At 33.5% G+C, this 11,916-nt stretch overlaps 5 protein-coding genes across 9 annotated transcripts in view; 3 read left to right on the forward strand and 2 right to left on the reverse strand.

Annotated features, from left to right (window-relative positions):
• The first annotated feature begins 97 nt into the window (after window positions 1–97).
• Window positions 98–1,880, forward strand: LOC139103516 (myb-like protein V). 2 transcript variants are annotated; one of them, XM_070658284.1, is made up of 6 exons: window positions 98–203; window positions 587–746; window positions 817–998; window positions 1,159–1,285; window positions 1,367–1,539; window positions 1,617–1,880. In XM_070658284.1, exons 2-6 carry the CDS (start codon window positions 600–602, stop codon window positions 1,699–1,701), a joined length of 714 nt encoding a protein of 237 aa, XP_070514385.1. In that variant the 5' UTR covers window positions 98–203; window positions 587–599; the 3' UTR covers window positions 1,702–1,880. The 2 variants fall into 2 exon arrangements, with proteins under 2 accessions (XP_070514385.1, XP_070514384.1); XM_070658283.1 differs by having other exon boundaries at window positions 201–338; window positions 1,617–1,876.
• An 80-nt stretch (window positions 1,881–1,960) lies between these two features.
• Window positions 1,961–2,938, forward strand: LOC139103517 (E3 ubiquitin-protein ligase MARCHF3). The gene is made up of 2 exons (XM_070658285.1): window positions 1,961–2,194; window positions 2,435–2,938. The coding sequence occupies exons 1-2, from the start codon at window positions 1,961–1,963 to the stop codon at window positions 2,936–2,938; spliced, it is 738 nt and encodes a 245-aa protein (XP_070514386.1).
• Window positions 2,288–5,379, reverse strand: LOC139103515 (sin3 histone deacetylase corepressor complex component SDS3). Of its 2 annotated transcripts, none has more exons than XM_070658282.1 (8): window positions 5,067–5,379; window positions 4,442–4,505; window positions 4,259–4,372; window positions 3,990–4,191; window positions 3,737–3,917; window positions 3,308–3,422; window positions 3,123–3,207; window positions 2,288–3,063 (listed from the first exon to the last, which is right to left on the reverse strand). In XM_070658282.1, exons 1-8 carry the CDS (start codon window positions 5,194–5,196, stop codon window positions 2,968–2,970), a joined length of 987 nt encoding a protein of 328 aa, XP_070514383.1. In that variant the 5' UTR covers window positions 5,197–5,379; the 3' UTR covers window positions 2,288–2,967. The 2 variants fall into 2 exon arrangements, with proteins under 2 accessions (XP_070514383.1, XP_070514382.1); XM_070658281.1 differs by having other exon boundaries at window positions 3,308–3,425; window positions 5,067–5,377.
• A 293-nt stretch (window positions 5,380–5,672) lies between these two features.
• On the forward strand, window positions 5,673–8,022 carry 128up (GTP-binding protein 128up). 2 transcript variants are annotated; one of them, XM_070658277.1, is made up of 9 exons: window positions 5,673–5,732; window positions 5,813–5,862; window positions 5,939–6,104; window positions 6,189–6,319; window positions 6,449–6,688; window positions 6,906–7,074; window positions 7,162–7,291; window positions 7,372–7,494; window positions 7,561–8,022. In XM_070658277.1, the coding sequence occupies exons 2-9, from the start codon at window positions 5,821–5,823 to the stop codon at window positions 7,661–7,663; spliced, it is 1,104 nt and encodes a 367-aa protein (XP_070514378.1). In that variant the 5' UTR covers window positions 5,673–5,732; window positions 5,813–5,820; the 3' UTR covers window positions 7,664–8,022. The 2 variants fall into 2 exon arrangements, with proteins under 2 accessions (XP_070514378.1, XP_070514377.1); XM_070658276.1 differs by having other exon boundaries at window positions 5,673–5,862.
• A 21-nt stretch (window positions 8,023–8,043) lies between these two features.
• The window catches only part of Dila (centrosomal protein dilatory), a 62,351-nt gene continuing 58,478 nt past the window's right edge, over window positions 8,044–11,916 (reverse strand). Inside the window, exons 1-10 of one of the 2 annotated variants that reach the window (XM_070658272.1) lie at window positions 10,905–11,857; window positions 10,695–10,788; window positions 10,519–10,588; window positions 9,987–10,419; window positions 9,574–9,791; window positions 9,339–9,498; window positions 8,991–9,247; window positions 8,728–8,899; window positions 8,489–8,652; window positions 8,044–8,330 (exon numbers count right to left, since the gene is read on the reverse strand). In XM_070658272.1, the coding sequence (XP_070514373.1) occupies window positions 8,192–8,330; window positions 8,489–8,652; window positions 8,728–8,899; window positions 8,991–9,247; window positions 9,339–9,498; window positions 9,574–9,791; window positions 9,987–10,419; window positions 10,519–10,588; window positions 10,695–10,788; window positions 10,905–11,123 (1,926 nt within the window). In that variant the 5' untranslated portion in view covers window positions 11,124–11,857 and the 3' untranslated portion in view covers window positions 8,044–8,191. Of the gene's footprint in view, window positions 8,331–8,488; window positions 8,653–8,727; window positions 8,900–8,990; window positions 9,248–9,338; window positions 9,499–9,573; window positions 9,792–9,986; window positions 10,420–10,518; window positions 10,589–10,694; window positions 10,789–10,904; window positions 11,858–11,916 lie in introns of those variants that run through there. The other variant, XM_070658271.1, reaches the window with a different exon arrangement.

Consider the following 11,916-nt stretch of genomic DNA (forward strand, 5'->3'; position numbering starts at 1 on the left):
GCGTAACAAAATTTTTGTTTCTTGATGTTTTCAGCCCTGTATAATACAACGCGCGCTTCCGTTCGACTAGCAAGGCGCTGAAGTTACTGCGGAATCGATAAAGAGTTCAGAATGGAAGCCAGTCATAAACAGCTTATTTATCTTCGCAATAATCGGCCGCCGCGAGCGCTTGCGACGTGCGACAAATCGTTCTGGGGCTTCAAGTGAGTGTAAAAGAAAATCGGTCGTAAATATTACGGTCTGCTGCAGCTTGTCATCCGTTTCCTTGTACAATTAGAGGGCTGACACATAAGTTAACGCGTTTCTTGCGCGACTTAACCTCCCAGAACGAAACCAAAGTGCGTTTCTGAAAAAATCTCTATCGTTGTTACATTCTTATTTCGTATTGATTGCTTATTCGTTTATTTTTCTTCGATAAGAAGTAATCTTTATTTGCCTGGATAAATTTCTTGTTTGCTCTAATTTAATAATAATTTGTTATATGTAGCTTTTGTGCATTTTAGTGTTTAATTTAATAAAGAAACTCCAATTAAAGAGACTTTTCTACTTTCTAGTGTTAACAACTAAAAGTGGTATTTTCTTACAGCTGCAGATGATCAATGTTGGAAGGATGGTATTGCAGATCCATTGCCAACAACAATGCAGATGCAGAAGAAGAAGACGATGAAGAGAGTCCTGAGGAAGAAGTGCCTAATTATAAGGACCAGTATCGTAACCTCAAAAGAAAGCTGAAATTCTTGATTTATGTATGTGAAAAACGTTTTACAATGCAATTCTTTTACATTACTTTTTAACAAAATATGTATTATGTTGTAGGAAAATGAGTGTTTCCAGGAAGCATTGCGTTCTACACAAAGAAAACTGCTCAAAGTAAATAGGGACAAAAGTTTCCTATTAGATCGTCTGTTGCAGTATGAAAAAGTAGATGCATCATTCAGCGAAAGCGATGAAACTGAATCATCAGATGAAGAAATTGTTCGACTTGACAATTCTAAAAAGTAAGGAATATACAGCAATTTGATTATAAAATGGAAGAAAGATTAAATTAACAAGTAGTTGTTTGAATAGTTTATCTATAATTATGCACTATAATAATGTATATTAAAAAATTAAAATAAGATTATAAAATTTTTTTATGTGGATATATGTAATTTTTAGGAAGAAAGTGGAGATGAATATCAATAACCATACTTCTCATCATTCATCAATGGCCACAAAGCCACTCAGCACCAGCAAGAAAAAAAAGAGTACACCAAAAGTTGCTAAAACAAACAATGTACCCATAGTAAGTGTATTTATATTTCAAATTATATCTTTAAACTTTAAATTTTATTATAGATTACTTTAATTGAAACCATTACTACAGGTACAATCCTCAAATAATATGGTTCCGATGTCCTTAATGTCTGATGGACACATGACACCTGAGGAAGTAGAAAGACACTTGGAATCTCGTCAGACATATCTGGAACTTGTACCAGAGAAAGCACCACCAACAGTTCCAACAGAAATGTTTAGTAATGATCCTTCCTTGGACAGGTAAGCTTTCTCTGTTACTGCTGATAAATATTATTCATCTCTTTTAACAAAAGTGAAATTAAAATGTATACTTCTAGTGAATCAAATGAAATTGGAGAACTGGAGACATCACCTAGTAATATGGGTGAAGATTGCCTCAGTGTGGACATGATGGCAGAGTGACAAACATTCGTTTATAGTTTACTCATTAATTATAAAGTGCACATATAGTTACATGGCTCTTTAAGATTATTTCACGCGACTAACTCATCTGTATCCAGTATAATATAATACAAATTTTTATACACATAATAATAAAAGATGCTCTTAATTTTAATCCTTTTTTTCATACATATATATATCTGTGAATTATTATGCTGCTGTCTTATGTTTCATGCAGTTATTTGTTTATTAAAATATTTGCAAAAATTTTATTCTCACAATGATTGAGGAAAGTAATTCAATAGCCAGCATTTTGGATAGCATAATTTCAAAAATAGAAATAGAACTTGAGCAGAAACCATCATTAAACATAAATCTATCTGATTGTGAGTTCGAAGATGTGCCAATGTTACAAAAAAGAAACGAACTATCGCGCGATTCGATGGATATAAATTGTCGTATTTGTTACGATCCCAATCAAGAATTTCCTGTTATATATCCATGCAAGTGCAAGGTTTGAAAAAATAGTGCATCTAAAAAAAATTTACGTGATTTAGAAAATTGAATTAAAACTTTTTAAAGAAACAGAATATTAAACAGTTACATAGTTCTATATATTTCTTTTATTTCATTTTTAATAAATTATAAATAATTCAATTTAATTTGAAATGACTGAATTTTTTCAATCATATGTACTTGAAAAAATTTTTTGTTTTGATAATTACATAATTACAATAATGACATTTTGGATTAGGGAACAATGGGCGCAATTCATTTGAAATGTCTGGAGCGGTGGTTAGAAGAAAGCAATAGGAATAATTGTGAATTGTGCGGTCACGTATTTCGGATGGAAAGAACACCTCGTTACAAGATTTTTAGATCCATCATAGTTTGGTTGTGTCTGAATCAGAACGAACATCAAATATACGTCCGCAATGTGAGGACCGATTTACTCAGATGTCTTATAATCATCCCAGTGACCATTGCGTGTTCTTATATTTGTGTAGTGGCTACCGATTTTTATGCTTTAAATAATTATGATAATTTTCCACCGGCACGATGGACTACATATTCCCTACTGTCAATGATGGCGTTGTTAATTCTGTCTTTTTTTATCTGGATTTATATGATGTTACAATATCATCAGAAAGCATGGTTTTACTGGTGGCAAAAGACCAGCACCGTGAAAATTGTTGATTTTATGCTGGAAAATACCGCTTTAATTCAAAATCATAAATGCGATATATCCCAGGTTTGACAATAATTGCTGATAATAATAAAAGTTGATTAAGATGCCCGTCGTTTGATGGAGATCTTTCCACGACTCAGCTGCGATGTATAAATGCGTACTTTGCTGCCGTCCGATACTTTCTTCACCCAAATCTGAAAAAAGTGTACACCTTGCGAAGATGCGCGATTTATTTTATACTTTGAATACTTACCGCTTCAATGCCGATTGCGGAAATGTTGGCTGCAAATCTATTGAGATCCTTGCCTTCAACATAGACAGGTTGACCACGATGGAACCTTTAATAAAATTCGACCAAAGGTATCCTTTATAATTAAGAGAAATCAAGTTTCGATTGTAATGAATTATAAAGTAATAGCAGAAATAAATCGAAGGTACCATCTTCGCTCATATAATAATTTCCCGTCCTCTATCCGAGTTTCTACCAATGGAGTCTCAGACGGCTGTGATATATGTTGCGATGGAATATTTACCGCATTGTAATGTGGTAAAACTACTGTAAATACAGCGTTAGTTATGTATTAAATAAAAAATTTATTTCTTATTTTTAATCTTTACACTGATTATACGTTTGCGTTTTTATATCTATGTACAAGGTGTCGCAAAATTCAAGAATCAAAATGCTACAGCTTCAAAAAATTAAATATTTAACATTTTAATCCAAATTAATTATTTCAAAGTTCTGCATATTCGTGCACAAAAAAGAGAAAAAAAAGAAATTAGAATCATAAACTTTCGCTACTTAATTTTTTTAAATTCTGCTATAGTATTTTGTATCGTGAATTTAGAAAACCAAGTAATGTGCACCTGGCTTGCGAATGGTTGTTGACGCTTTTGCACGATTGATTGCTTTTAAGTCGAGTTCAATGTCTTTCTCGTCCAATATATAATTCAGTTGTGCAGGAGGTGGTTTTCGTCGCTTTTCCACTTTTTCAGGTACTGGATCATTGGGACGCCTGCGTAATTTTCTCGTCATTACAGGTTTCACCTAATTAAAAAACGAGATTAATGTTAATAAGAAGTACATGTGAATTATTTAAACAAAGTCACAATGAAATACCTCCATAGAATCACCAGTAAGTTCCATCGTATGACGATCTGACTCAATCATTTTTCGCTTTTCTTCCATATCAGTAAGTAGATTTTCTTTAAGATCAATCTTTTTTTCTTCAAATTCTTTTGCTGCTGCTTTCTTCTCTAATATATAATCACGTTCAACCCATTCAGTTAAATAATCTCGATAAATTATATTTAGTCTCAGTCTGTCAAAAACAACATCTCTAAATATAAATTCTATACAAATAATATCAATAATAAAAAAGCAATTACCGTTCTTTATATTGTGCTTCCAATCGTTTCAATTTACGATTGTACTCGGGATGGGTGCCTTCCTTTAATTGTTGCAGTTGCTTTTTTAAACTGGCTAATTTATCCTGATACATTCTAAAAAATTAAATACTGCAGTATAATTTCCATTGCTAAAGCTATAAATATGTAACTTTGTCGACTTACTGTTCTTTAATTTCTGTATACTCTTCAGATTTTCCCATGTCCGTCTCGCTCGCCTCCTCAGTATCTAAAATATTTTCGTTGATTTTGATAATTTTTACAAGTATTTCTTAATTTGTCGTTTAATATAAGTAACAAGGAAAGTATAATTGCAAAAAATATAAGGGTAAATATATAGTATAACGCTTAGATTTTCTTCAAATTAAAAAAATATGTTTATTTCGATGTCTTTTAACTTTCCCGAGAAGGAAAATCGTCACTCAATTCTTTTTTTTTATTAAAAATTTTTTTATGTGTAGGGAAACGTTATTATTCTATTATTTCCTATTGTAAATAACGATTTTCTGCTTTATACGTATAGGAGAGAATAATGCACGCGCGGTATCTTTAAAGTCATAAATGTGACATTTTTTTATTTACCGACATTAAAAAATTTTTTTATAAAAGAAAAAAGAATTGAGCAACGATTTTCTTTCTCAGGAAAGTTTAAAGACATTAAAACACATTTTCCAAATTTGAAGAAAATGCAAAGTGGGGGCGTTACACTATATATTTATCAATATAAGTAAAAAGCTACGCGGAAAAAGTACTCATCTTCCAGAACAATATAATTTCCTTTTATCATTACCTTCGTCACTTTCATCTTGATCGTCAGCGTCCCTGTCCTCCTCCAGATACTCCTCGTTGTCTTCGTCAAGGTCATAATCGTCCTGACGATCGTATATTGTGGAAATTGTATACTGCTCGTGATACGACATCCTCACTCATATCTATGTAATAATCCGATAGCTCTGACCGCTCCGAGTCGGAGCCTCCGATCAGCTTCGACAACAAAACCCACTTTGACTTAGGTTAGGTAAATTGGCTCTTTCCTCTTGCGTTTCTTCGTAACTAATGACCCTAATGACTATACCCGTGGCCAAACTTGCACGGTGTCAGTATGACAGGCCAAGCGCAAATTCCGTACCGGTACATAGCGACATCTGTGGCTTCGTAATACGCGTGCATATATGTATAAGTAACAGATCTTTGAGAGAGGAATCATTATTTTTTTTATAAATATATTGTTATTGCATAATAACAGTGTATTTATAAAATATAGGATTCCTCTCAGCATATAATATTTAAAAAAAAATTATGAAAATGTTAATTGAATTGAATACGACGGTACGTGTTTTAACTTTTCAGTTTCTCATCTAGGATTTTAAACACGCAGAATCTATGGCTTATTATGGCGGAAGGCGGAACTGGTGGAGCATGGCGGAGTTAACACATGTATTCGCGCACGTGTAATGTGAGTTGATCTTGATTGCAACTTTAATAATGTGGCAGGAGGTTTTAGCTGAATAATTCATTCGACATCATTTTGAGCAGCTTTCAAAATGAGCACAATTTTGGAAAAAATCGCCTCGATCGAGGCCGAGGTAATCACTGTTTTATATTGCAAAACTTCGATATCGTTTCCACGGCATTGTCATTTATCGCAGCTTACTCTTCCAGATGGCCCGCACCCAGAAGAACAAGGCAACTTCTGGGCATTTGGGTCTATTGAAAGCTAAACTAGCTAAGCTTAGACGTGAGCTGATAACTCCAAAAGGTGGCGGTGGAGGTGGTGAGCAAGGTTTTGAGGTAGCCAAGACCGGTGATGCTCGTATTGGCTTTGTCGGTGTGTTTCTTTATTATATCGATATTTTATTTAATTATAGTTATATTCTATTTTATGTCAGTTCTTATATTTTTAAATTTGTAGGTTTTCCTTCTGTTGGAAAATCTACATTATTGAGTACACTTGCTGGGGTATACTCTGAAGTAGCAGAATATGAGTTTACAACACTTACAACTGTTCCAGGTTGTATAAAATACAAAGGTGCAAAAATACAGGTAAATTATTTTTTTTATTTTTATTATTTTAAATCTCTCTGTTTAAATTAAGATTAAAAAAATGTGATAATACCAAGTACTGCTGTGACAGTAATGTCGAGTAAGATTGTAACAAAATGCATCTTGCAGCTATTAGATCTTCCAGGTATTATAGAAGGTGCAAAGGATGGCAAAGGACGTGGACGACAAGTCATTGCTGTGGCACGAACATGTAGCTTAATCTTCATAGTTTTGGATGTACTGAAACCACTTGGGCACAAACGGCTGATCGAACACGAATTGGAAGGTTTTGGTCTGCGACTGAACAAGCAACCACCAAATATAACTTTTAAGAAGAAAGATAAGGGTGGTATCAATTTACAAACAATGGTAAGAAAACATCTAATGATTAGCAGTTAAAATAACTTATTTTACTTAAATGAGCCTTTTATAAAAAGAGGTACATCAAAAGAGAATTAAAATTGAACTAAAGATCCACAGGCTACAAATAAATCACGTGGAGCACAAAATTTCGAATAATCGATTAACATTAATAATTAATTGATAGTTTTAAATATCGAAATAAAAATTATTGCGATTGTTTTAGTGTCCTCAAACTGAATTGGATTTTGATACGGTAAAAATGATCTTGTCAGAATATAAAATTAGCAACGCGGACATCACATTAAGATACGACGCCACTTCAGACGATTTGATTGACGTTATTGAAGGGAATCGCGTTTATGTTCCTTGCATTTACCTCTTGAATAAAATAGGTAAATTGAATATTAGGCAATTTAATAAATTTTATTAATGTAATTATAATGAAAAATATCGATAAGCAAATTTTTTTTCTCTTATAGATCAAATAAGCATAGAAGAACTAGATGTTATTTATAAAATTCCACATTGCGTCCCGATCTCAGCTCACCATAAATGGAACTTTGATGACTTATTGGAAAAAATGTGGGACTATTTACAACTTGTTAGAATGTAAGTTTACAATTTATACGCATATATGAAGTAATTTTGCAAGTTTTATTAAAACATTTAATTTTTTAATCTTTTTACAGTTATACGAAACCAAAAGGACAACTTCCAGATTATAATGCACCTGTAGTATTGAATACTGAAAAACGAACTGTTGAAGATTTCTGTAACAAGCTTCATAGATCGATTGCGAAAGAATTCAAATAGTAAGTCTTATTTATGGTTTTCTTATTAGTCTTTTACTGAATATTAACTAACCGATTATATTGCAGTGCATTGGTTTGGGGTTCATCGGTGAAACATCAACCTCAGAAAGTAGGGAAAGATCATCTGCTCTGTGACGAGGATGTTGTGCAAATTGTGAAAAAAGTGTGATGTCTTTTGGTTGTTTCTTGGCAGCACAAATAAACTTTACAAATGAGATTGACGGTACCAGATTTGTAAATGAGATGGCATTTTAATTGCATGTAATAGACATAGAAACACATACAGCGTTTAATTTTTATTTATCATTATTTGATCGATGAAAAAAATGTGTAAATGTAAGATAAGTTTTACCTACTCCCGAAAAAAATGTCCATTTATTCTGGGACATCCTGAACATCGAAGGATTGTAGTTGATCTTTGGAATGTTATAAATGTTTTTGGCTTTGTATGTGAAATTGTATAAAACGATATAAAAACTTATATTTTATACTTGTCATTAAATATTTTTTTGAATAATTGTATAAAACATCTTAAAAAAGAAATGTTTTACTTTATTTTATCCTGTTCCAAAAAAGCCTCGTTAGGTCGATGAGCGCGATAAAAGTTTTAAAAATTGAAAAAAAATTTCGTAATAAAAATTAATTTTTATACATGTACATACATACATACACCATTTAATCTTATAAATTAAGTTATTTACAAAGTTGTTAAAATATATTCTTTTCTTTGTTGATCCAACAATTTTTCCAAGTGTTTGCATCTTAAATTAGCGTCACTAAGCTTTTTATTAAGGTTTTTTATGATTACAACTTTTTGAGTAACTATAAATTTTATTCTGAAATAAAGCATTGAGTTAGTGATGAAATAAAATCGAAGTAAGCAGCAATAAATAAGATAATCGATAAATTAAAGAAACGTGCAAACGTGAAATCTCATGTACATATACGCTGTATTAATAAATTATTTTTATTGTATCGGATGCTAATTCCTTACCTGCTATGTAATTGTGTCATAAGTTGATCTCTGTTAGCGTTATTTTGCGTTATTTCTTGATAAAGAGATGTAATTTTATCTTCCAATTCTCTTTTTTCCATTTCAATTTCCTGTCTTGTTATCTCTTTTGCATTGTTTCTCTCCGCGGTTAATCTTACAATCGTCTATAAATCAACCAAATGTAAATTTAATGATTTAATTATGCATATAAAAAATTAATTTATTTTCATAAAATTTACCTCGTTCATATCATTTAGATTGGTCATACATTCCTTTAATCTATTTTCTGTTTTTTTAAACTGTTCTTCTGTACATTTAAATCTTTCTTCCAATAATAACAATTTATTTTTGTAGATACTTTCGCTTTTAATTGCGGCTTGCAATTTTGTGTTGTAATCTTCTTTTATTAGCCTAAAAACACGTTCGATAATTTAAGTTGTGATAATGTTTTCAATACTTTTATGTCTATTAAGAAAAAAAAAAAAAAAAGTTTTTAACTTACTCCAATTTGTTATCAAAATTTTGTTGCAATTTTGCTTGCATTTCACGAGATTCTTTTTCCAATCTAACTATAGCGATCTCTATCTGCTTGTCTCTCTCCTTTTGACAATTGTTGCGAATTGTATTCTCTGCCTTTGTGAAAGTCACGCTTTGTTCTTTTTTATAATTATCCGCCCACGTAAGCCATTCTTTTCTCAAAGATTCCTCGAAATTTCTCTTGGCAATTTCGTCCTGTTCCTTTAATCTTTCTGTTTCTTTCTGTAAAAGTGTAAATTATTATTAAATAATTGTTTCTTGTAAAAAATAAAAGAATAATTAAAAAACAAAATTAATTAATTAATTAACAAACCTGAAAATGCAATTCCATTTGTTGTAGCAGCATGCTTGTTTCTCGGTCGCGTTTTTTTTGCTCTGCAATGAGCATCGATTTTTCTCTTTCAAAATGCTCCGCAAATGTCTTTTGTTGTGCTTGAAAGTGCGCTTCTTGCTCCTCCAGATTTTCTTTATATCTAATTAATATCATTATAATTTACATAGATTAATTGAAATTTTATTAGATATACAATACACATCGAGTGTAATACCTTGCTGCTAATATATCCTTTTCCTTAGTCAACATTTTCTCATGGGTGTCTGATAACTCGATTCGCAATTGCTCCAACTGCTGATTCGATCTACGCATCGCACGCAATTCTACATCCTGTAACTCCTTTATATGCACACGCCTTAACTCCTGTATTTCCTGTTGATGTTGTCCCATCATATTATGTAATTCCGGCTCCAATCCTTTTACTGTCATTTCCTGCAGAGTGAATAATTTTTAATTATTATTAAATTACGTTGTATCATTTTATTAAAATTGAGCAAATATTTCTGTGTAGTTTCCTGGTTAAAAAATTGTTTTCCATAATTAATTTTTAATTGAGAATTACAAATGAGAGTATAATTTATTTGATCATTTCGTTATAATTAAAAATCGATGTTAATTAACGATTACTTTGATTTTCGAAGTTTTCATCTCCAGCCATCGCTCGCGTCGGATCTTCTCGGACGCCGAGATGTTCTCCTTTGCGCGTTGCAGCTCGACGGCGTGCCTTTCGGTAATTACTTTCAGATCTCGCTGGACCTTTTGCTCTATCTCCTTAATCTGTCGGGCCAGAGAGTCGCATTTCTGCGTGAGATCCGTTTTCTCGGCGAGCAGCTGTTCGATAAACTTTTGATGACGTTTTACGATCGCCCTGTACTTATTCTCCAACTCTTTCGACTTGACAGCATGATGACGTTTTTGCGACGCCAATTTGTCGCACGCTGCCTTTCGCTCGGACTTTAATTGATCTTTCAAGCACTCTATCGTCGCGTTTTTTTCCTCGATTTGTAATTTCGCGGTGTCTAAATCGTCCCGATGGCAAACAAGATTCTGTACTTCGTATCTGCGCAAAATATATATATTTTTGTTTACATAACTTTTTTATTTTCTTTCAACGCGAGATATTTTGCCTGCGAGATGTTAAATAAAATTAATTTCCTACCCCCTGGGATTTTGGCAAGATGAAATTATAGTCTCACTATTGGCAGCGACGTTACTCTCCGCCGTATCTTCTACAATAAATATTATAATGTTATATCAAGTTTATCTAATACCAAAGATAAGTAGAACCTGAAATTTAAAGTACAACTGTAACGACGATAGTTAAAATCTTAATACCATTTTCTAAGGTTCCTAAAAAGGACATAATGTCATCGTAAGTTGTCGCGGTTGGTCCACGTTTATCCGTGATAACATCTTCTTCCGGTTCAATCTGCGTTTAATTACATTTTAATTATAATAATTAAAGTTGATCACTAATATAAATTATAACGATTAAGAAATACAAGTTTTGAAAATTAACTTTAATTAGTCACTTTTATGGCTTACTTGTCCAGAATATTTGCGTATTGTCGGTTCGAGACCGGCGTCATATTTGTCAGTCACATCGACTGCCAGCAAATCCATTCGATTGCACTCGGCGATCTCAATATTGCTTTCTTTTTCTAATTTGTTTATCATGTTGCATAATTGTTCGAACGAACGTGAGGGCTCGATTAAATTCTGATTGAAATCGCGTTTTTTTTCACGTACACTGCTTCCTGCCATATTCGTTTGATACGCTTGTTAACGAGAAAATATGTGAACGGGGTAGTGGGCAAGCTGGCCGCAAACCTGCATGCACTGACGTGCGGACGCATTTATTTACGCGCTCAATGCGTTGCCTGAGGTCGTCATGGTGACGCACGTGCTGCAAACAAGGGTGAACCGGGTTCTCTTACGTGTCTGAGGAACACGAGAAGCATATGCGTAAACGGAACCGAGGAAGTAATTGGCCGCTAAACGCGCTCTTAATAATTAATTTAATTTTTATGCAACTTCTCTCTTATTACAATACGTATGCATTACGCATAATCATTTGTTCAGCTATCAAATTTCATTTTTTTGGGGAATATAAGAAATTAAAAGTAAAAGAAATTACATTTATTGGAATATTATAAATATTCATTATAATTTCGGAAAGCACTTCCTTGCGCGAGGCTCTGCCCGTCTGGCCCTACCGTCGAATTATCTACTTCCCTCGATATCTTTCATTTCGACTCTTGATCAGGAGAACACCTGTTCGCTGGATATCCGAAAGAAACCATCGACGTTATCATCGCGGTCCAGGACCGCGATTACCCACGGACGGATCTGACCTCTCTCGCCGTATCCTCGGGGGTGGCAGTGGCATTCTCACGTAGTCGCGGGTGTCGGCTGTCGGTGGCGTTTACGGGGCGAGGTTTCCTCGGGGTTTCAGGCGGCGGTGGGGTTGGTGAAACGAGAGGGCGGACTACGGGAGAGGGTGGGACGTGCAGAACGGCCCTTCCGACCCCTCGCGGCGTACGACGGTACGTCCCCG

Source organism: Cardiocondyla obscurior, linkage group LG06 (genome assembly GCF_019399895.1).
Source record: "Cardiocondyla obscurior isolate alpha-2009 linkage group LG06, Cobs3.1, whole genome shotgun sequence".
Taxonomy (NCBI): Eukaryota; Metazoa; Arthropoda; class Insecta; order Hymenoptera; family Formicidae; genus Cardiocondyla; species Cardiocondyla obscurior.